Genomic DNA, 25,376 nt, shown 5'->3' with positions numbered 1-25,376 from the left:
AATGCACAGGTACTACCGGTACTAGAAATAATCTCGTTAATTTTCTAGTTCACGCTTTAACAATTGTAGATATACAACCATTCAGTAGGCCTGTTGTAACTTGTTAATCACTGACAGCTTGTGTTTTCATTTAGAGATGTCTACACATCTGTCTACCTACAGCCGTCTAAATTTTATCAGTTAGTCCAATTATCCATATGCTTGTGCAGATATGTATTTCAATTATCTCAACTTGATTCTAGGCACATACATGTACTCGTTGCCTTCATGTATGTTGATTTACGTAGGCCTAATGTGATGGAAGACTGGGGATTCCATTAACTTAATTCATTTCCACACAACAATGAAAGCCATGGTTTTGTCTGACATGCCAACATTCCAGCCAAGTTAAAAAAATTAACTTTTGCTGACACCTGGTTGTAGTACTTGTTCGCCGGTTGTTTTTGCATCAGGTACGGTGTCATTTGCAGGCATGTGCTATTAACTATTAAAAGGCGTTAGGCCAATGTATACCAGGTCTCAATAAAGCTTTGGTTTTGATGGTGTTGGTAGTCAGTGGTAACGGGAATCTTAAAGGTGTGACCTAAGCAAAATTAGTCGGACAGGGGCCCCGTAACAAACAGATTAATCAATGCTAATCCGTTGTGCCTTTAGGCCTCAGGCAAGCTCTAACGTGTGTGGTTAACCCAATGGAACTCTTCAGCGTGGAGGTTAGTGAAACGCTATTGACATTAGGGACCGTCGCATGTCTGAAGTTGAAACTCGAAGTTTACCGTAATGTTTGTGTTTGGTCGAGAGATTTCATGAAAAGTGTGATTCCTTGAACGGAGGGGGAAAAGTTTTCATCTTGCCTGAAATGAACATACGAAGCTGTTGTTAATTTCCGCAGTAGCTTTTCTCGAAATGTTGTTGTGGTACAGCCGACGTCGTTTGACTGGAACAGGTTCGTTTCCAATGACAATGTCACAAAATACATCCATGTACTTTGTCGATATATGCGCATTTCCTTTTTACACGAATCAAAACTATGTCTTAACAGAAAAAGCTTTTCTTTCCATATTCGTGTTATCAATAGAAAAAATCACTATTTTGGAATGTATTAACACGTATAATTTGTCACCGTGTCCTTTATGTCGTCTGCTTTTCTCCACTTATTTCAGACGTCTCTATATATCATCGACAAATTAGTTTCTATAAAGTTTAGCAGGTTACTTACGAGAAGTTGATAAGGATATACATGTATCCATCAAAATAAGATAAGCCTTTTCGATGAGATTCAGCCAAATTTAGTTGCTATTTTTCTAGTTTACAGCAGTTCGAGAACTCATCAATATATGCTTATGTATATGAATTTATTTCATCAGTGCTTATACTTTGCATACTAGTACAGAGTATTTCACTTATAGCATGACAGTTGACAGGCTTTTAGTTGCATGGATAAAACCAGTGGGAAAAGCGGGGAGAAATCACAACACCTCACCAGGTACAAAACCAGCTTTGTGGCTTTAGGCAGCAACAGAACTAAGATGAACTAGACTTAAACCAAACAACATCAATCTAAGACTATAAGACATATGTTTTGAACTGAGTCTAGGCCAATGAACAGCAATGTACAGTTAGGTTGATTGCCACCATGATGTTGTTTACTTATCTGAATATGATTGCCTTCAATACCAATCATGGAAATGTTGCCCAAAACAAGTCTTCTCCAGGAGATGTATTTTTCTTGCACTAAACACATTAATTTACACTGCCTTTTTGTTCTTCCTGTAAGTGTTCTCGTCAAGAGTAAAAATGTCCAGAATTTTGTTAGATTGTCAGTATTGTTTTCAAGGGTGAAAGGCAAAAAAGTAAGTTCCATAGACAGCATTACAACAGATTCAAAGAAGAAAAACTATACATTTTGTGTATGGATGGGGTATTAAAGAGGAATTCAGTTTTAGGAAGGTGCATGTAAATAACTGAACCATAACGTAACATGCAGTGGTGACACTTTAGCTTGATTGGTTTTCTGATGCTTCATTTCAAGACATGAGAAAAACATGTCTCCGCCAACGGCCATGTCAATTCAAAAATATGTCTTGCAAAAATTGTAAATTTATTGTATGAAAGTATGGACTGTACATATACCAGTAGAGTATTCCAGGTAATGGGCTAGCAAAATATTGTAAGAGTAGAGTCAGTGTTATCCAAATATTTCCTGTACAGACATCACCCTATACATTTACATGACTACCACCTGATGTTTCACAAGCAGGCGCCCTAAGCACCACTCAATTTGTAATGACTAGCTAATTATTGCTGTGAAAAAATATTAAAAACTTTTTATTATAATTGGTTAGTGTAGAGTTTTAAATGACAATTAAATGAGGTCCATTTCAATATCATGAACAGGTGGAATACTGTTCTGTTTTTAATGAGTGGTGATCAGTGGTGGTGTTCCCATTTATCATTCTATGATAAATTTTATGAAGTGAACATGGAATCTCACGCAACATGGTTTTGGGGACCCAAGGTGAGAGGAATAGTGCTCAGCTTTATAATGGTTGAATGGCCAAACTGACAGTCATTTTCACTACCACTTTAATAATTTACTCAGGTTTGTTGAAATGGGTAAAAGAATTAATGTTTTTTTTTTAATTTGCTTATAACTCATAAGGGTATGCCTTTAGGTTGTCATTCGGGTTAGCTGTGTTTTGTTTCCTGAAGTGCAATAAGATTAACGTAAGTGTTTATTGTGTAAGAGCTCCTTATAGTTAAAGTATTTGTTTCAGTATTTTTTTGTTGAGAAATAATTTGAATCTGACCACAGGTGAGTGATGCAGGAAATGCAATAAAGTAAATATGAGAATCAAAATGTGTACCAGAAGTATAACAAATAAAATGTACATGTACTTTTTGATTTGATTTTTCTTTTACACTATGCTTAAGAATTTTTTACCTACACAACAACAGCTATGTTTATAACTTGAAAACATCAGAATACCAAGAGTAATTAAACCACTGCCCTTTGCCCTGTACCAAAAAACTTATTTTTGAGTCTTCAACTCCATTGGTTTGGGACATTTTAGAAATGCAACATATAGATAGGGCATTCTGATAGAGCTGGAATGTCAGGTTTTCAGGGTGTGTCCAGTCATATTTAGATTGAAGTGGCACTTGGTGAGGGCTGGATTAACTATTAGACTGTGCAGCAATGGGGTATGTCAATCACTAAAAAGCTATAACACCGTGAGAATAGGCTTTTGGAGGAGCTATCCACATGCTATTGTATTGGGGTTTTGGCAGTTCATTATACCGCTATTATTGGTTCCAAGACCTGATGTGTAATACAGATTAGCTGTTAGGGTGTACATTTATGTTCATGTATACCTGAAGGCAGGGGAGACCTCAGCAGTCCTGTGCCCTCCCCTACTGCGCTATTCATACTACAATCAAGTGACTGAAGCTCTGCTTCATTAACTGGGGTAAAACACAATTGACTCCAATTATGTGTAATTTATATAGTAGTGACGATCAGAATGGACTAGGTAGCCTTAAGACCATAGGCAAACATGGACGCGACCCCATAAATTATTTCTCATTGTACTTCAGGCCTCACCTGAGTCTAACCAGTATACTGAGAGAATTCTTCCAACATGGCACCCTACGCTCTTTTATTAATCCAGAAATAAGTCATTCCATAGCAAGTTCATTTTCTTTTGTGAAATGTAAAAGAAAGATGATTCTAGATATAGCGGTAGGTGATGTATAACTATATACTTTGCTGACTACGTGAACACGCATAGTTTAAGCTGTGTGATATATGGTGTCGTAAAAGCTGGACCTAAACTGTGTCGTTGGTTAAATTAATGTAGTGTGTAATGTAATTGGCTTTAGATTACATTTTGCTGGTGGACGTACATGTACATGATAGGGTTGGCTTGTTTTGGTATGGTGTCTTTAATATCCTGCGTACGTCAACCAAAATGATTGTTGTTCATATACAAGACCACAGTGAGAAGCAAATAAAACTGAAAGTATGTTAGGGTAATTATACTTGCACAGTACTATTTGTGTATTTCATGTACTAGTAAAATCATATTTATGAAACAGATAGGGTAGATCAGTATGAAAATTGAACATATTTGTGCCATATACATATTTGACTCATTGAGCTACTTTTGTACAAACCTAAGTTTCAGACTGTGTGTACAGAACACCTGAGAATGCAATACTATTGGCTATGTATAAAATATTATCTGATAATTGACCAGTTTATTTCAGCCCGATTATCAGCCTAAATTGCAGGTATTAGCCCAAGCTTGAATATAGATTGTTCATTAGTGTTTCTTGAAATCTGAAGAAAGTGCTTCATTAAGAATAGTCAAGTACTTGTGCCAATATATGTGTAGCTTTTTCGTGAATGCACATGTCTAGTGTGTTCAGGTATATTGGATAATTGCTATATGCCCATTTGTTTAAGTAGACTTTTCTGGGTGAATACAGCAACCATATTTTCTGTTGTGGTTGCAGGGATTAACATCTGTGTTACATGCATGTGTACATAATGTTTACAAAGCTCATGCTGGCTTCCTCTCCAGTCATACATGTACATGAGAAGGTCTACCAACAGTCTGCAGATGGTGGTGGGTTTCCATACAGTTTCATCCCACCATAATGCTGGCTGACATTGTATAGGAGAAATATTCTTGAGTATAGTGTAAAAATAATTAAATAAATAATGTTTTACAAGTAGGACTAAATTGCATGTTACATCGTTAATTTTCTTTCTGTTTCTTGTTTTTGTTTTGTTACTTTAATCAGAGGTGATAAATTCGTACACATCATAAAGGGGAAAATCTGAAGCGGGGCTAACAATGGAGAAGTACGAGAACCTTGGCCTGGTGGGTGAGGGCAGCTATGGTATGGTGCTCAAGTGTAAGCACAAGGAAACCAATCAGATTGTGGCCATTAAAAAGTTCCTTGAAAGTGAAGATGATAAGATGGTGAAAAAAATTGCAATGCGAGAGGTCAGAATGTTGAAGGTAGGTAAAGCAAGGTTGTAGGTATGTATGGGGATCTACATGTTATGTTATGATCATCCCAGTACTGTGTCCTGTGGATGCTTTTCTACTCAGACATTCTCTGCTTGGTTTACAACATACCCACTGTCACTGGACATGTCTGTACAGAAACTCCTGGTTATGATTTCTTCTTTAATCTGTGGATAACACATACCTCACGCAGTCATACTTCTGATGAAGTGAAGTTGGTATGTTGATGAATTGACCAGTGTAGAAATATTTTTTGGAAGATTTTAACATCTTTGGAAGATGTTACATGCAACATCATAGTCATTTACATGTACTGACATTGTATTGACTATTTTGACATGCACATATACACATATCATGTACATATACACAAACCATATAACTTGTCTTGTTAAAGCATCTGCAGAGTTCTACCCAACTCTCACATGGTTGATGTACATGTCTACTGATCTATATATTTTTTGTTTCTTTGTAATACCGCTGAGAATAATATATGTGATCAACAGCCATAACTACTCAAGGCTCAATTTCCTGTAATTAATCAATACTAATTAATCAGAATGCTCTCATACCATAGATATAATTTCTCTGTTTGTCAGCCACCATGCAAACTCATGTCGTGGAGCAGTATATTATCCTCCTGGGCATTTCTGGTTCAGTTCTACCATAACCCTTCATATTTTTGTACTTTTTATGTGTATTGACATGATGTTTAATTAATCCTACTCAGTATTGGACAATAATGAGATGTCAGTAAATTGTATTTCTGAGGACACTTGCAGTGTGAATGGTCTGTGGTGGTACAGCATTCAACATCAGACCTGTAGCCTGTGGCATGTTTGGATCTGTCTTCTGCTCGCTATGCTACAGCTGTACATGATCACTCTGCAGATTAGTCAGGTACATGGCAAGCTGAAGTGCAGGCACGTCTCCTCCACTCTTAAACCTCACTGCTGTAGTACTTCAATAAAATAAATTAATTCACTCTAATCAGGTCCAGAACTCTTATCTCATAAAAATTTGGTTACATTGCAAAAAATTTGTTTTGTGTTACAGCAACTGCGGCACGAAAATCTTGTAAATTTGTTGGAGGTGTTTCGAAGGAAAAAAAGACTTTATTTGGTGTTTGAGTTTGTTGACCACACAGTTTTAGATGACCTTGAAAAGTGTCCAAATGGACTAGATGAAAACACAGTGAGAAAGATCCTGTGGCAAGTTTTAAAAGGCATTGAGTTCTGTCATCTACATAATGTGAGTATGAGCAACAGTATCTCCACATTCAACAGATAAATATGTTTCTTAGGGTCAAGGTTTTGAAAAAAAACTTTTTCTCCTCCAAAGATGATTTTTCAGTATACCAGGGACTCATGACACAAAGAGATTTTAGTTGTAAAATCAATGTAATTGCATTCTCGCTACAAAATGTGCATTTTCCTGCAGTGTGATTTTAAGAGGATATAGTGCAGTTGCTTAAAGAGCATGACACAGGACAACACTTATTAAGTAAAGGGGAAGAAATGGCTTGGTTAGTAAGGTGCATATATCAGCCCTAATCACAAGGTACAGGTCCATTCCCTGTCTTGGTCCAATGATGCTCTCATTGTTTAAAGGGCCTTTATGACAATCAATAAATGGTCAACATTGTTCCGTGCCCGTTTTCTCAGTCTTGTGCGTGTTGAAGACCACCTGTATGTGACTCGTCAGTATAAACTAACCACTTTGGTTTCTTCCACTCATAAAACTGACTCTGAAAGTGAAAAAAATATGATTATGGCATTATATAACAAATAAATAAATGAATACATTACCTGTAGTAAGACCTGATAAAATTCGTGTTAGTATTAGTATGTCAAAAGATTCTTATCAGTACATGAATATACATGTATGCATTCTCAAAGTTCTCAAAGAGTTGCAATGTTAATATCTAAAAAAAAATTTTTGTGTGTGTAAACTGTATTTGCTCTACAGTGAACATATATAAACTAATGTCACTCTAATATTATAGTGGTTAAAGTCAATGGATTTAAGCGAGAGTAAAGTACAGGTACATACATGTACAAGTTTTATAGCTTTGATGTGGGTATTTAATGCCCACATGTCATTATCTTTACATGTATTTGTAGGTGACAGCTGGCTAACTGTTGTTTGAATATTTAGATTATACACAGGGATATCAAACCTGAGAACATCCTGGTGAGCAAGTCTGGAGTTGTGAAGTTGTGTGACTTCGGGTTTGCCCGCACACTAGCTCAGCCAGGTGAGGCGTATACAGACTACGTTGCAACGAGGTGGTACAGATCCCCAGAGCTGCTGGTGGGGGACACCAAGTATGGCAGGTAAGGTATAGCTCATTGTGGTTAGATTATGGGTGCATGCCAAAGTCAGTCAGTAGACCTTTCAGACCTTTGACATATCATTGTGATTTTAGATATTGTGAACTTCAGTAGGAACAGTTGATGCCTACTGAAAGTATTCCAAGATTTTGTCCAGTTTTCAATGCTCGTGAAGCCTTTTTGTCTTCCACCAATATGCATGCAAGTCGGTATGTCACATGTGTGAAAGATTGTCAAAGGTTGGTGTTTACTGCAGATACTCTGGTTTTCATTTGCCATAATACTAACTGCCATCATACATGTAAGTGGAAAATTCTTAAGTATGGCATTAAACAGCAATCAGACAAAATGATTTTCTACTGTTTCTCCACTGATTCGTGAATTTATATATGTGACATGTCTGTGAAGTAGTATTTCTGTAATTATCAAACCTTGTAGTTGCTTGATAGTGCAGGTATGTGTTTCCACAGTTTTGCTGACTTATTTGTCTTGGGTGTTTTAGGGCTGTGGATATCTGGGCTATAGGTTGTCTGTTGGCAGAAACTTTAACTGGTGAGCCTCTGTTCCCAGGAGAATCAGATATAGACCAACTCTACCACATCGTCAAATGCTTTGGTAAGGATATCATCAGTGTTGATCTCCACTGAACAATGAGGTAGCAGGTTCATATCCATATCTCCTTTATATTGCTTTGAGTCTGGTACCTGGCAAAGGGTGTTTTTTTTTTTTTTTCTGGAGCATATCCATAAGTTATGAGTATGATGTCAAATACGTCAAATAAAATGAGTGAGTAAAATGTGCCATGACATTAATCTGCCACCTGAACATTATCCAAACATCATACCTCTCTGGCCAAGAAAATATAAATTTAATACATTTTGACTTTTCAGGAAACTTAACACAGCGACATAAGGAAGTTTTCCTAAAGAACCCTTTGTTTGTTGGCATGAGGTTACCAGAAGTGAGGGAACTTTCTCCACTTGAAAAGAAGTTTCCAAAAATTTCATCACAAGCTTTGGACTTGATGAAGGTATTGTTCACTGCGTCATATTTCTTGAAAATGCCTGCCGATCGTTGGTGATTGGAATTGTGCCATTTCAATATTCCTTCTCTGTATATATCCATCAGGGTTGGAATAGGATGGAACAGTGAGGTCAGATTAACGTGCAGTGTCTTAAAATCTTATTATACATATACTAAATACTCTTACGCTAAATACTGAAAATGGGTTTGTTAATGGATGTGATGAGGAAGTATCTGTATGATCAATTAGTACATGTACAAGTTACCGGTTTTTACAAGATGTACTCTGATAATTCGGTGAGGTGAACTCTCTGTTTTTCAGCAATGTTTACAGTTAGATCCTGATGACAGACCGACATGCTCACAATTGCTGAAACACGAGATGTTTCAGAAGGATGGATTTGCTCAGAAATTTGTTAATGATCTGAGGTCAAGGGTACAGAGAGATCATCAGGATAACCCTTTGCTGAAGAAGAACTCTGACAACAAAGATAATGACGATAACAAAAACTCAAAGAAAAAGAAGAAAACTTTGGAGAAGAAGGTGAGCTTGTGGTAAATGGTGTAACTTCAGGTAATACAGAAAGTTCTGCGATCTGCTGCCCATTTTTATCAAGGAAGGAGCAGGCTTTTGCGTTGTTATTTCATAAGGCTACTGGATCAACATCACTCCATATACTTAAGCTTGGTAATATTTCCTTGAGTTGAATGCTAAATGTATGTCCATCAATCAATCAGTTGGGCAATAGCATCAGTATAGAGGTGAAACTTTGAGTATTGAAACATGAATGCATTAAACTATAGTGGCTGTCTGTGTGTGATGTAATTTCCTCAAGTGTAAGATGTACGTATTTGATTGGCTTTTCTAGCCACGGGACAAAACCAACCCTGCACGGACTGACCATATCTCTTCATTCAAGGTTAGTCTGCTGTGCTTGTAGTGGTGTCAAGTTCATTCATTCACAGCATTCTGTATGAGTTTTTTGACATAAGTACTGCACCAGCTTGTTGTAATATGTTTGTGTGAGAATGCTACCTCTACCAATTAACTTTTGATGTTTGAAAAATGTGTATTCAGCAACATATCCTAATGGAAGTTTTAATGTTTGTTTGTTTTGTGGCTTACAGTGACAGGACTGAATTCAGTGGTCACTGAATTACAGGCAGAGTAGTCAGTGGACACTGAATTACACACACGATAGTCAGTGGACACTGAATAATACACACAATAGTCAGTGAACTGTGAATTACACACAGTAGTTAGTGGACACTGAATTACACACATAGTAGTCAGTGGACACTGAATCACACACAGTAGCCATTGGACACTGAATTACACACACAGCAGTCAGTGGACACTGAATTACACACACAGCAGTCAGTGGACACTGAATCACACACAGTAGCCATTGGACACTGAATTACACACACAGCAGTCAGTGGACACTGAATCACACACAGTAGCCATTGGACACTGATTGACATACGCAGTAGTCAGTGGACACTGAATAATACACCCAGAAGCCAGTGAACTCTGAATTACACACACAGCAGTCAGTGGACACTGAATTATACTAAGCTAAGCATCTAGTGCCATTGTGTACGTTGAAAAATTCCTTGTAAAAGATTTGATGTCTGATCTATGTCTTCTTCGTCACTACATGTAAGCGTTTACAAAGATTTAGCCACCAAATTATGGGTAAATGAAAACGATGAGTTATTTGACGAGAAGCCCATACTAGATTTGACGACTGGTAACAATTAAGTTCTAGCATGAATTAAATTCTTTAACTTAAACAAGACACATATGTATACATGTACATAGTGTTGTACAAGTATTCGAGGTGACTCTACTTAAATTGTGTTGTATTTGTGCTTATAACAGCTTTTACTGAACACTATGTATCACACATCCCAGTTGTCAAATAGAGGAAAGTGTTATACATGCTTGTACAGTTAAACACAAACTGGTTGTACTTTGTGGCATTCTTATGGCTATGGGAGTATGACATTCATGACATGACCAGTTACTTCTCCAGACTTGGTTTTGCTTGCAGTTTTTTCGTTTTAATCAGTTGACATTCTGTTTTGCTTTATTATTTAATGTGTACAATATCGTGACAGTTACACACCATCATGCATGATTGTAATGGACTTCAATTTAATTGTTTTTTTATTTTTTTACCTCAAACCTTGAAATGTTTGTACTGAGGCTTACATTTCAGGTATCTATGTACATGTACATATTAAGGACATGGAAAATGCTGCAATTTTGAATTGGATTGTAATCATACCTCAAAAGACTGATTTGTATTAACTGTGTATACAAACAATACTTTTGGACAGTTGGTGTCATATACTTTCACAAGTTTGTTATATTATTAAGGTGTTGCTTTACTACAGCTTTCAGCCTCAAAACATGTGTATTCATTAGTTTCAGCAAAAATATTATTAAGTCTCGATGACGAGCTACACGTATCGATCAAGCCCTCTCAGCCTGTTGGAAATGCAGCTGAAGTGGGTGATCATTTTTAGATTAGCAGAAGGTTCAAATGACAGTAGATCGCATCGTTTTCTTCTGTGATATTGCAGTGCATGTGTACTTCGTATATGCTCTATGTACACACATACATCGATGATTGTGACATAATAAAGGAAAAAACAAATGAGTTCACAGCTTTGGACCATATTGAAACAGGTGGGAAGGCTTTTACGAGTTCCCCATTAAGTGTCATGTCACTAAACTTTACCTGAAATTATGACTGCAAGTGAAACAAGCATAAATAATGAACTGGTACATGCACCTGGTCCATTTTTGTTGACTTTGAGAAGTAAGAGGACAGCAATTGTTGATGGGTATTTTACTGTACAACATGGCCTTTTACTGTACAACATGGCCTTTTACAGCATATCACAATCTGGCCAGCAGACCTATGCCAAAAACTGCCCTTGTTAATACCAAGCTGTAGTTGAATACTTTTTTGATGTTTTGAGCATGGCAGACATGCGGCATGAACCATTTTCTGTAGGGGTGTTCAATATAACATGCAAACTACAATGTAGCATTCTGTAATACAGCATCTATCAGTTATCATTTACTATACTGCCATTTATAAAACTCCTAAATTAAAAGCACATGGGCATCTTGATTTGTATAAGGCCGGTTCTGCAGTTAGCACTTGTATGTATTTCAAGCATCATGACATCTGCTATATAATTATGAATTCCAGTGAAAAATATACGGTAAGCAAACATTACCTACCTACAAGCAACAAGAAACATTTTTGCTACATAGAATTAGCTATAATTAAAATCTGAAGTGTGAGAAGGTGTGATATATTATAGTATTACTCGTAGCAGGGCGTTTGTCTGCTGGGGAATTTGTCTGTCTTTTGGTGAATGTTATGATGACCTTTTATGCAATGCATGACCTCAAGGAATTTGATATTAATGATAAATTTATTTGACTTGGTTGGTTCACTAGAATGTAAGAAGTTGTAAGAGTGTATTTTGCATTGGTTTGTAACACTAGTACACGTAAGCTACAGAATGTTAAGTAAACCAACCCAGTTTACCTGGCTCGTAGTGTGTGGTGGTGTTATCTAAGCTAAAGATTATTATCAACTCCCACTGTTGTCTTTGTCTTAGGATGCAAAGGAAACCAATGAGGAGAAACCAAAGAGAAAGCTGCCCGAGCCTGAGAAGATAGTGAAGAAACCCACTTCAACACCTCCAGCAGCTACCACTGTAAATGGTTCCAGTACGTTTCCTCCTGCCGGTGCAGCACCCAGCCTTGTCACAGCTAACAAACAGAGCAGCTCACATATGGTCATTTCTAATGATACAGACTCATCCCCTGAGGAGTCCTTCAGCAGTATGCCTCCTATAAATATGTATGGTCAGACAGTTCACAACACCCAGTCAATACCAGCCATTAACAGGTGAGTCACTTGTTTTACCTCCCATGTTTCTGCTCACCAGTCCAGATGTGAGTGTTTGGCAAAGCAATGGTAGAGTGTACATAATTTGTGTGAAACTTGGTGCGTTGTGCCAACTATTCGGTGAAGCTTTGTATGAAGATACATGCTCTGCTTGTCTTTTTATACACTTACATGTCATTTCATTGAAGCTCTCTAGTCTTTGTTTCTTCGAACTGTTTTTACATGAATGACATTTTGCTTTGTGTTTGCTTCCAGCCCCAGTTCTATGACACCCAGTGTAGCTACAGTAAACAATATAACCCTAGGTAGCCAGCCCATGGGTTCAGCCCCTTACGCTGGCCCCCCACCACTGAGGTATATTCTGACTGTACTCACTTTCAGCCTTACTCTTATTTTTGACCTCCTTTAAATACTGTTGGGAAGTTTGGAAATTTTATGTTAAACGGCTTATTTGTATGCAGAATAGTATATTTGTATTGTAAAATTACAATATATGGTTAATTCATAGTGACATACTTTGTATGTGCATCTGCATTGTATGTCATTAAATTAGTTTTTTAAATTGTCCTTTTTAATAATTACCCTTTATATTGAAATGTGTTGTTAATTATTCCACATTATGTCAGTAGTTTTACAAATGTTTACATGTATGCATATTTGTGTATTTAGTTTGTCTCCCAATTTATGTTTTTTCCTGTCATCATTTTGCCTGTTATAATTCAAAGTTTAATGTTCTTGACACAACATGTGTTTCTCTCTGTATACAACAAAAACAGAAAGATTTGTCTTCATTTCAAGTCACACATTGTATTTACCTTCACAATTAGGGCTTGGATCCATGATGACATTTAACATCAGTCAAATAAATATACCAGTAGTGGTGAAAGAATTTGACATTAATGTTCAGTGTATTTGTATATCAATAGAAAGGCATTGTTTGTACATGTAAATAATAATACCATTAGCAGCTAACATCAGACATTGGCTTTATTTGGATATTTGAAAGGGTGACCTCGCTGAATTACTGTCTAATTTGCTGGGTCACAAGTCCTTCAACTCATACCATTAGTGTCATTTTTCACAAAACTGTAAATTAGTTTGTGTATATTCTTAAATCACTTCTTTTGCATTATAAACTTGGCAGTATTATTTCTGAAGATAATAGCTATGAAAAATTGCATCTTTAAAGTTGTGCTTCCAGAGTGGTATGTATTTCTTGTTTCTCCAGATATGGTTATTTTACATCTGTTGTTTCCCAATTACAGGGTAAATGATAAATCCTCCAAAAAGTCCACAAATGGCAACCACACTCATTACAGTAAGAAAGGTCCCCCTCCAAATCACCACAGTGTGAGCATCAGTCCCCAGCCCCTGCAGTCTGAGAAGAGCTCTCTACATGACAAAGCAAACCAGTATGATAAGTCCACACCAACCAGATGGAAAGGAGGAAAAGAACCAGAGAAGAAAGATGTCTTCAGTCTACCAGAGGTCAAAGGTGCTGAAGGTCAGCTCAGTGCTTTTATTGTGCAATCAGATTACTAATTTGTCAGTATTTGTTTAAACAAAAAAAATTGTTGGTTGTTCTTCTTGGATTTTTAGGCTGTAGAACAATCTTCTTTTTCATAGTTAGGAAATAAAAACAAGATGCCAGGGAATTTTCCTCTCACGGCATGTGGCGGTATTAAACATGTGGGGTTTTTATTTATGACGTACATGGTCTACCCACTGTGATGTCATGGTGGTGAAGCTTCAGTGAATGTTCAACATGGCTGTAATGACGTAATGCCTCAAATTTCAGACAATATCCTATTGTTTCCATGTCTTCAAGGTTTACTGTATTATTTCTAACCCTATTACATAGCTCTCCTGAATAACAAAACCAAACAACACATACATCAAATATTATTTAGATGCAGATTTTATCTAAACTCTGTTGCATGTACATCTTTCAGCTCTTTACACTGCATTCTTTTTGCATGTTCTCTATTTTGTAGCAAATCCACACAAAAAAGAAAGGAAGGACGAGAAGGAGAAAAAGAAGTCTGGAGGTGTGACAATACCTCACATCACAAATATAGACCCCTTCAACTCTTCACAGGTATGCTTGTCAACATCTGGCAACACTTACATGTCAGTTCGACTTAGGCGGTTATGAAGGCTTGTTTTAAGGAAAATGAAGAGAGTTATGTGAAAAAATAATGATAAATAGAATCTGTTTTTGAGGCATATTTCATATCTCTTAATAATGTCACTAGTTTATGTATATTTTCTGTCAGTGGTCAAAAATTTTCATTAATGATGATGGGCTTAATGGGTTTGCAAGGCCATCCTTGGGTCCCCCAGGGGACGGACAACAGCCCTGGCGGACAGAACCCCTGTTGACAAAAATTCCTGCGGACATAAGCCCCTCGATCAGTATTAAGTGTATATGGTAAATCACATAAGTTGTTTGCTTCTTTGAGAGAACTTGAAACATTTTACCTAAAATAACGTTTCAGATTTCAGTACAGCTTTGCAAGAAGTCTACAATTGTGGTAAACAATTGCTGTATTGCACCTTGTGTTAGAATTTTTTCCCCTATTGTATGAACACAAATCTTATACATATATATGTCAATTGTTCCTATCACAATTGTTCCTATTCCAAAAATATAATTTACAGGTTATAGCCTAACACTGCTAAAGAAAATGGTTGATACCAAATACTTGTAGTAGTGATGGTTTTAACCTCAGAAAACAATAGAAACAAAATGTGCCTGTTTCAATCTTTCAGAGTGTAAATATTCAAAAACAGGTGGCCAGCATTCTTTTTTTTTTGATTTTGAGGAATAATACTTTTCATTTACACAATTAATATTGAATGCTTCCGATTTAACGTTAAGATCACTGATTCGTTTTATTTATCATATACATCCATGTAGGGCATATAAAATAGAAAAAAAATTTTCTTTTCTATCCACCAGGGCTTTGTCATGGATTTGGGTCCTCCATGCGGCCTTTCTTCCCACAGTTATTTTGACAGCTATCATTGCTACGGTTTTTTGGATTGGCTGCTGAGGCATTAAGAAAACTGTAGTTTTAAGCTATTTCCACACCCAAAGAAGAAAGCTGAGAAGCTTTTTCAGGATTTTGTGTGTTAGAACACATCATAAACTTCATATTAAGAAATAAGAACAAAGAAGTGTTGCATGTATCCTTCAAGAGAATGTGGTATGCTAGCTCAACTAGCTTGGTCAAGATGGTAACTGAAGATGACATAGTGCTTTTTCTTCTTGCTGAAACGTTTGAGAGACTGTGCTCAATAGGCAAGCTAATAGCTGGCTGTATAGTTGAACATTACCCAATGGGCAAGTTGGGATCTCAGTAGACATGTACTGTCTGAATGCATACAGGTTGTTACAAAAATGGTGAAAGTATTCGCTTAAAAAAAAAGAAAAACACCAAAACAAATAGCATCCAAAGAGCCACACTTTCTGAAGTGGTGCTGTAACATAAAAAGTGTGCACATGTTAATGGATGAAAAGTTCATAGACCAGATCCTGAAAGCACTTGTTATGTGTGAATTCCCCACAAAATGCTTACAACTGTTATTATTCTGATATCATAGGTGCTGTAATGATTTTGTTCGCTCTTTTTCAGCCAAATGGTAGTGATTCCAATCTGCCGTACGTATGACTAAGTGAGAAGTGGGGCTGGAGGAGGAAATGACAAGGATGTGACGAAGTATGATAACACTAGCTGTTGTACTGAATACTTGTGGCTGTCTAGGGCAGCCATCCTAAGTGTACACTGTGCATCCTGTTCTTCAGCACTAATGAGCGCTGGATGCCCACCACCTATCAGATTGGACAGGCCATACAGAGATACAGACACGGCTTGTGACAGTATTACATGGACTTCCGGAGGAATGCATGCATGGGTGCTTTGATCAGTGCTCAGACTATATAGCCCACTGTGTCGCATGAACACCTTGTATGAGATTGTGGTCCAGTTATAGGTCCACTTCCACATTACCAGTACAGGACTTTCGTAATGTCCTCTGTTTGTAACCTGTACACCTTTTGGCAGAATGCTCACAAATATGTGTTTATGCCCTGCTGTTTCTCCTGGGATAAGCTCTTACCTTTAAACTATACCTGCTTGATGCTCAGTCAGTTCAGTACAGCTCAATTTGCAGAGCCAAATCCCATAATGCAATATACATGTATATGTACATTCATATAATCTTACCAGTATGAGGTAATAATTGTATTTCACAGTATGTATGCTCCAAGCTTTTGTAGTGACTGGCAATATCCATCTACGTGGCCTCTCTTTCTCTTATCTGAGATTTGGAATTGGTCAGAAACCAAAGAAAGGTGATCAAAAGCCACAAGGCCTCACCAGTAGCTTCTTCATGCCTTCATATGTGGCTGAATGAAATTCTGTTTATTTTTACAGATGTGGGGTCTCTTACACAGAGCTATTGTAGGCTAAGTTCATTGTAACTACCATGGCAACATATGTTTTTAACATGTCAACTTACAGTCAGCTTTGCCTACAGTCGTTATGTACAAGTGGCCCCTGATATATATCTTCAGTGTTTGAGTGTGCAATGTATCTATTCTCACTATATTAGATCTGTTTTAATAACAAAGAAATTACACTTCAGTATAAAAAATATTGTTCACTGAAATGTTCCACAAACATTGATAACACAGCACTTGTTATGTGTGAATAATGTGTATTTATTATGAAAAAACAAATGTTAATATTTTGTATTCATGTATAATTGTATTATGTGAAGTATTTTACTTTCTGTGATACACCTGGTCCGAAAATCATTGTGCCTTAAAAGAAAATGAATGTGTTTTGTTTAACATAGTTTTTTTTATTATTTATTTCTCAATTTACATTGCAGAAGATGTAATATATATTTTGCCAGTGTTCTTGTTTCAGTGTTTGACATTGCTGTCATCTAATGATTACCAACTGTTTCTTACTCAGAATAAATGACTGTTTTCAAATAATACCATGCCAAGTATGATTTACATTCTGTATTTTTCCTTTTTTTATTGGTTGTTGAGATTTATGTATCCACAGCAAAAGAAAAAAGTAAAAAAAAAAAAGCAAATAGTTCATCTAGAATGAATCTGTAGAAAAGGTATTCTCAAAGCAACTGGAAGATTTTCAATGATAGAGACCTGAATGAAGTAGATAGGCTCTACTCTCAACAGGAGAAATTAGTAACTGATAGAAGATTCTCGTACCTAGTGCATAACCAGTTTTTAAGGGGTGAGACATGGCTGCATGGTTAAAAAATTCTTGTGCATGGGATTTGAGTCTGCATTCATTATTCTGGTGGGTCGTGGAGGCTTGGTGGCAACAGGCTATAAACTTGCTGGTAGGGCCATTTAGGACATCTTACATAAACATTAATTGGTGATCACTTGCCTTTCACAAATACGACATGCACATTGAAGTTGCCTTTATTGCCTAAGGTTTCCTCCACATGTGAAACTGACCCATTGGTATAAGCGAAATATGCATGACCATACAGCACTAAACCCCAATCAACCATTCATAACCAGTTGTGTATGATTTGATAGATAGACTCAAGGCTTCAGTTCATAAAACAGCTGAATATTGACATAAATGGAAACTAATGATCCATTAGTTTCCAAGATATTCCTTTTCCAGGTGTGATTCTAGATTTTACTTACATAACTAACCCACCACATGCCTGAAAGGAGACAGGTGTAACGCCATGAACAACAATTAGCCTACATGTACATGTACGTACTTTGTTTGGTATGTCGGACATCCAGATATAGTTTTACATTGGTAGATTTTCTTTTCTATAAAAGTTGTGCCCGTGAGAAACAATTAATATTAATAAACTGTATATCATTTCGTAATCTTGGACGATACCGACATTTGACTATATCTTTATTGGATGATTTGACTTGTATCTCAGTCATTCAGGTTGTTTAATAAACTTAATAAAATAAAATGCTCTATATTTGCTGGTACATGTATTTAGTAAGCAATTAGCTTGTAAAACAAGCAAATATGAAGGCATGCGCTTTTGTGGGTAGGGCATATATATATAGCTATAGTGCAAAATATAAACATTTTCAAAAAATAAATGTGGTAGGTACTAGATGACCATTTATTTTGGAAATGATAAAACAAATAAATGACAATTTTGTCAAGTGTCCTTACAACAGCATTTATATATATACTTTAGTTAGAGCATGGGGTTTCGTCAATTTTTTGACCTCTAAACCAATCTGCCAAAATATTCAAAAGTTGTGGCTGCCTGTCTTTCTACATGGGACAAATTGATTGATTGATTGATTGATTACCTTTTTGTCTTACAATGAATAACTGGCAGGTATTCTGAATTCGAAAGGATTGCCCCGTGTGTGAAATAAACATGCATAACGGGATTATAAAGAAATATAATCAACATATATATAAAGCTATCATTCGTGTCCGGGAGCAGAGGTAACAGTTTATTGTATAGTTCACAAAATTACATTGTTTAATTGATTAATCTGGGCGTTAAAAATGTAATTGGTGCACTTCACAATCTTCAAAACTGAATTGTGTAAATATTAGTTGAATTACAGAGTTAATTATAATCCACATTACTACAGTTGTGTAATGTAATAGTTACATGTATTTGTACATTGTGTATTGTTTGGAAAAGGTAAAATAATGTAACAATATCAAAACCAAGGTTTATCTCAAATCCGACCTAAACTTCGGCCTTTATTGCATGTGGAAACCGACTTTGAGGTCAGTGATAAACCATTTGAAATTTTGATGGGCCTACATTTGTGCAAAGAGGAGTGGTGTTTTGTCACCCATTGTTTGTCTTTGACTGACCTCGAGGTCCGTGCAAGCAAGCAGTCAAGTAGGCCTAAGGCACTGATTTACGATGATTCCACTGTCACTGATGTCACGTCTGATATCAACCACAGCGTCCCATGCATAGAAGGTGTTTTTCTAGAAGTCTTTAGAAGACTTAATTGGCCAATCACAGGTCGTTTGCCATCAAACAACCAATAGCTTTTTAAAAAAACATATTCTCAGCTGCTTGTGAACTACATGTAGGCCTACATGTACGACTAGGTCTACGCAGGAACGGTGACGTACTGAAAGAATACAGGAGTACACGCTTTAGACCGACTTGTTTTAGGCACGCAATGCATTTCCCTATATTAACGAGGAAGCTTATTAATAAATATATTTCAAAGAGACATATGGACTAAATAAAAATAAATCACAAAATGCAATGTGCACCCCCCCCCCCCCCCTCCTTACATAGCTTAGTTAAGTTCTTTCAGTCTCAACTGCAACAGGTATATATGAGACACTATTCGAATACATATACTTGAATTAGCCAGGGTGGAACTAAGGCAAGCTAAAAATACGCTAGGACCAAAGGCGACAAGTTTATGTCACACGGACCTACATGTCCGAGGACAGTCGTGACAAGTTTTAATCTTATTGTATTATTTGGCTGAATGTTTACTTTATTAATAATTATCCCATATTGTTGGAGGTTATTCTAAAAATCGTGTTGGCCTTCCTCGTCGTCAGTCGCCAGAACATTCTGGGACTGAGAAAGTATAATTTGCAAGCGGCAAGAGTTAATTTGTAAATGCAAAAAGGCACTGACCACCAGGCAGTAGTCACGTATATATAGGTGACATCATGGCACATAACCATTATGATTGGTCAGTTATATCGGGGCCACGATTCGTAAACTCTCTTTCAAAAAACATTTTTTTCACCATGTGTTTTTTTAATTTTTTTCTCTTCCAAATGTTTTTTTTTTCACCATGTCACTTTTACGGCTCCGTATCTATATATGTGGCTTAATTCCGTATCTTCGTATACAGGAGCCTACGTTCAGCATCTTCATTTAATTTTAACGTAGATGCTGATCTTTTCCTGCATGTCAAAACGGTTAAACCATATGTTTGTTTTTTCCAATATGACATGGTGGAATTGGTATAATTAGGCTTACAGAAACTGAACATTTGGATCCCCGATCTGATATGGAGTTCCTGCTTAGTCACGTCTTTATATATCCCACATTGACAAAGTTTAAGTTATCCCACTTCCGTCTTCGATCAGCAAGCTATTCAACAGAAATTAAACAGATATAGTATCTGGTGTTATCTTCAGTAATGTTGTCATTGATGTGCTGTTGTAGAACCCACCCTTTGAACCCTCGCTGTGCACGTGACGTCATGCTGCTACTGGTTTCACGCGTTGTTCTCTTCACCTGGCGAGATTTTGTGATTAGCTTGGCTGTCGCTTGTGGTCAAACTTTGCAGGCATGAAGGCGATTGTTGTAATTTTCAGCTTTGCTGCTGTATTTTGTTTGTTAGAAGTCGGTAAGTATGGTGATCTAATTCTTGTTACAGGTGCCAATACTGGTGATTCGATGTACTTGAATGTCTGATATTCATGCACAAGTGTATCTGGGTATTGCAGGTCGCGTCTTCGCAATGAACAAATGGCCGCCATATTGCAAATAGCCGGTGCACTGTATAATCCTCTCGGGGATCCGGGTCAGGACTTGTTCAGCCCTGAACGAAATGGTGTTTCACTCAGTTTTTATGCGTTTTATCTGAAAATGCATATGTTTACTAATTCCTTCGACCTATCAGCTGTGGCAAGCTACCAGAATCTGAACGCCACAGTTTTAAGAAATCATGCAGTGGCATAAAGTTTGGGGTTGTAAGTCATTTGCATTGTAAACCTAACAATGAAATATTGTTGAAAAGTGGCAATATAGGATGAATAAAAAAGTGCACAAACAAGAACTGTGGATCATGCTGACATTAGTGTTATGTGCAAATTGTTTATATTGTAATAGATACATAGTAGGCAGTGTGAAAACAGTAAGTAATTTTTTTTGTACCTGTAGCTGAGAAATTAATTCTATTGATGAATACATTAACATTACAAATGAAGCAACAGTTGCAACATTCATTTCAGTACTTAATTTAATCTGATTTAATAAATTTGTGTTAAACTGTTTATAGTGGAGCAGTTTTATCGTAAATACAAAGTCCCGGTGGCCTAGGTGGACTGCATACCATTGTCCTGAGTGTGGAACATGTAAATTTTGAGTGCACAAGTCAGTTTGAACTTCTGTTGGGCTGACCTCAATTTGGATAAGAATTAAACTTTCAGAAATATTAAGTTGCCCTTGTTATTGTAATCCTCAATCTGATGGCTGTGAATTCAAGTCCAACTCATGCTGGCTTCCCCTCCGTTTGTACGCGGGAAGCCTGCCAGCAGTCTGCGTATTGTTGTGGGTTTTCTCCGGTCTTTGCCCATTTTCCTCATGTTGCTTGCCTTTCTGGTGTAAGTGAAATATCCTTGAGTGCAATGCTGTAAAACACACGTCACGTAAATATTGTGATCCTTGATGAGCACAAACCACAAAAAATATACAGCTGTGGGGCTTGTGAGTATTTTAAATATTCTGTATTAACATGTGGCTCATTTTGTGTCTGTTTCAGCCACAAGTATAAGATGTTACGAGTGTAACTCCTATTACCAGCAGGATTGCTCTGATCACTTTGATAATCAGACAATCAACATGGTGGACTGCTCAGCAAAGATAGCCAATGCATCCAGGTGCCGCAAACAAATCCAAGAAAGTAAGTCTTGTAAATTCTTTGTGGCATCAATAAGAAGGCAAGTTTCTTATTTAAATTACTAAATTGGTGCTAGTGTTGGTAATTAAGTGTATTTTTTGGCAATGACTGTGTTGAAATATTTTACTTTCACAAAATCAGGATTGTGTTTTTTGTATTTCATGTGAACCAAAATTGTTTTCTCTGCAGTGTGGATTGAAGACCACTGGGACATAAGATATATTCGTCAGTGTGCTTCTATTGGCGATATTGGAGACTATGAAGGAAGACAGTGCAAAGAACGAGCTGGCACTTACAAAGTGAAAGTCCGCTACTGCCATTGTGACAATCAAGATGGCTGCAACACGGCATCAGCACTCTCATCTCTCTTGGGATTTTCCCTGCCTATAGCTGTATTTTTCCTTCTTAAATTACTTCGGTAACTGTCATACGTCATTTAGACTTAAAATATATATCACAAATCCATCAGAGTATGGAAGTTCACATCTTTAGCATTTGGGGCCCTTTCCATACAAATGAATATTCTGTTCAAAGTGGTTTAACAATGAGATCGACAGCCACATTTATTTTATTGAGATGCTACAGATGTGAACTTCTCACTGATTGCCTTAAACTTTAACCGTCAGCACTTTCACTATGCAAAAAAAAAAAGCTTTTGTTTATATTCAGGAAAGTACATAGCATGACTTGATCCATTCTAATAAATCTAATGGAAAATGACATTGAGTGAAAACCTGAATATTCGTAACAATGGTCATTGATCAGTGCAAGATCAATATTTGAGTCGGATTTCATGATCAGTTATGTGGTGGTCTTTATCATAAAATTCTCTGAAGAAAAGGGGCTGTTTATGCTCAAATAGAAATTTCATAATTCAGCTTAATATTAAGAAAACGTTTAATTATTAAAATGACAATGAATAAAGTAACAATAAATGAATAAAATCAACTAAAGATCTGTGCAAGTTGATAATCAGAATAATGGACATATTAATTGGATTGTAATGCCAAAAAAGGTAATTCACTGCAGTAGAAAGACATTGAGAAAAATACTCCCCGTTTGTTATTTCATTTGTATGATAATGTTACGACTGAATATACTGGCCAAGTGAATGTGACATGTACTTTTGCAGTGAAATGTTGGCCTTTTGTGCACTTTGCTCTTTATTCCTTTAACATTTCCTGTATTGTTCATTCCGTACATAGATTTTTTGAGTGAAATGCCACAACCAGTGAATGTTCATATGTTTGCCTTAGTTTTTTTAAGAGTGTATATTGTAATGACTGCATTCCATCACTGTTGATTCTTTACAATCACAGTTAAACGTTTGTTATCTCACCTTCATGCATTCCCCCCACAGTTAATTTCCAGTAAAATAATTGCTCCAATTTACAGGTCCTATTTTCATCATGAAACATATTTTGCTCAATTTTTTGACATGTCCTGTGTGAACCAGTGACCGCCATTCCTACGGGACAAAAGCCTGTAGGTTGTGAAATACATGTAATGCCTTTTTTGTGTTAAAGAGTGTTCGAACAGGTATCTCAAGAAGCGATATCTATTAAAATTCAGTTTTGTTAGAGAATGTCAATCACTCTGTATTGAGATACACCCATGTGATCACTTAGTTTTGTTAGTGGTTTGAAAAGGGTGTTTAGATATGCTGTGTTAAGGTCATACAAGAAATCACAAAATGTGGGTGCTGACATCAATAAAGGTGAGTTAGGTTAAAAAAATTTAAACATGTATAAGTTAAAAAAAGAAAAGAAAACATAAAAACATTCCAAAACTTTTCTCTTTTTCTTATTCACTGTTGAACTGTAACTGAAGTTAACATATCAATCTTTTATTTGTCTAAACAGAAAGTTATTGGGCTGTAATCATGCTGTACATGTATTGTAGATACTGTGTAACTGTCAAGCACATTACTTGTGTATGTATGTGTGAGAGCTGTTAGCACTGGCCTGGTTATGGCCATATCATGGTTGTTGAACAGTGTAACATAAATAAGGACTTGTGATGTTGGATGAAATATTTTGGCTGGTAAATTCATAGTAATTCTTGCTAAGCCCAGCTCTTATATTATGTACATACTCGGATGAATGTTATTCACAGATGTCAATTGTCTTGTCTTTGGTCTCTTCATGATATATACTAAGTGTACATTGTTACTAATGAGCACTGTTGTGAAATTGTCTTTGTGATCTGCTGGTCACTTTTAAATTTATAGTCTAATTTTATCTGTTGAGCTAATCGCCCCCACACTGCGTGACATGAGCTTTAGCACCATTTACTCCAGTATTTTTACATATTCAGTTACCAGTATCAGCTATAAGACCATGAAGTGTGCAGATCTGTTTAAAAGAAGCTAGTGAAAACATGCTTGCAGAGAAAATGTATTTAGTATTGCATTTAATATTAGTGTATAAGATTAGTCGCCTTTCACAGCATATATAAACAGGAGTATTTGAAGTAGAAAGGATTATGTCCTCTGCTATTATAGCTGGTAGCTGGCCGGACTCCAGTGTAGGTAGTAACCACCGTAAACTGTACTGTCCAAGATGCTGGTGATACTAAATCATAAAACAAAGATTGTATGGTAGGAGTCCAACTATAAACCCTGAAAACAGTGCTTTTCAGCATTTGGACTACAGGTTTTAGCATTTGGTCTTGGTACAGAGAGACTAGTTTTTGACTGGTTGTACATGTAAACCATTCTCAGCCAGTCACCACAACACTGTATGACAAGCTTTTGTTCAACAAGGTTTTTCACTTGGCATTGCTTTTCATACATGAATGTAGTTGTATTGTAGTATTTTTTTAAATTTCCACTATCCAAGGTTACATGTAATTTTTATTTGTCTGTCAGGACATCTATTGAAGAATAAAACAAATTAAATTTTCTTGTTGGTTTTTAGTTTATCTCATTGACACCCAAGGTTGTCAAGGATATGGTTCTATGTCCATAATTTTCCACCAAAACTTACCTTATAAAAATTTCTGTTACCACGCACTATCATTGTGTGATTGAAATAATGTTTCTTAACCAGGGGCATTGTCATCAAGCTGAATGTTTAAGAATATGGACACAAGCTGAAACAGGTTGCTGTATCCAGTTTTAATTTCCGTTTAGTTCTTTGCTCAAAAATTTGAAGCTTGATTACATCTTAACCCAGAACCTAGTTTTGACAAAAGGGGCATCATCTAAAGTAACTAATACCTGAAATCCACGGAAGTTTTTACCTTGTGGTCACTGTGTGGATCATCTTTGTGTGGGTCTGTTGCCAACACTATATTCAAATCTTTGTTTTAGCACATTTACTCAGCATTTTGACCACCATAGAATCGAAATGGTGATGGCCTTTAAGAACAGGTT

The 25,376-nt window shown here is 36.6% G+C and overlaps 2 protein-coding genes across 3 annotated transcripts; both read left to right on the top strand.

The window, feature by feature from the left end:
- The first annotated feature begins 707 nt into the window (after positions 1-707).
- LOC135469223 (cyclin-dependent kinase-like 4) lies at positions 708-17,576 on the top strand. 2 transcript variants are annotated; one of them, XM_064747807.1, is made up of 13 exons: positions 708-943; positions 4,807-5,027; positions 6,093-6,287; positions 7,194-7,372; positions 7,872-7,984; positions 8,260-8,399; positions 8,715-8,936; positions 9,262-9,312; positions 12,041-12,333; positions 12,589-12,687; positions 13,599-13,837; positions 14,328-14,431; positions 15,972-17,574. In XM_064747807.1, exons 2-13 carry the CDS (start codon positions 4,860-4,862, stop codon positions 16,005-16,007), a joined length of 1,839 nt encoding a protein of 612 aa, XP_064603877.1. In that variant the 5' UTR covers positions 708-943; positions 4,807-4,859; the 3' UTR covers positions 16,008-17,574. The 2 variants fall into 2 exon arrangements, with proteins under 2 accessions (XP_064603877.1, XP_064603887.1); XM_064747817.1 differs by lacking the exon at positions 9,262-9,312 and having other exon boundaries at positions 15,972-17,576.
- A 3,041-nt stretch (positions 17,577-20,617) lies between these two features.
- Positions 20,618-24,903, top strand: LOC135467496 (UPAR/Ly6 domain-containing protein crok-like). Its single transcript, XM_064745272.1, has 3 exons — positions 20,618-20,725; positions 21,863-22,003; positions 22,190-24,903. The coding sequence occupies exons 1-3, from the start codon at positions 20,668-20,670 to the stop codon at positions 22,420-22,422; spliced, it is 432 nt and encodes a 143-aa protein (XP_064601342.1). The 5' UTR covers positions 20,618-20,667; the 3' UTR covers positions 22,423-24,903.
- Positions 24,904-25,376: the final 473 nt, after the last annotated feature.

This window comes from Liolophura sinensis, chromosome 1, assembly GCF_032854445.1.
Source record: "Liolophura sinensis isolate JHLJ2023 chromosome 1, CUHK_Ljap_v2, whole genome shotgun sequence".
NCBI lineage: Eukaryota > Metazoa > Mollusca > Polyplacophora > Chitonida > Chitonidae > Liolophura > Liolophura sinensis.
Note: the sequence above shows the minus strand (reverse complement) of the source record. Positions and strands in the feature narration are given on the sequence as shown.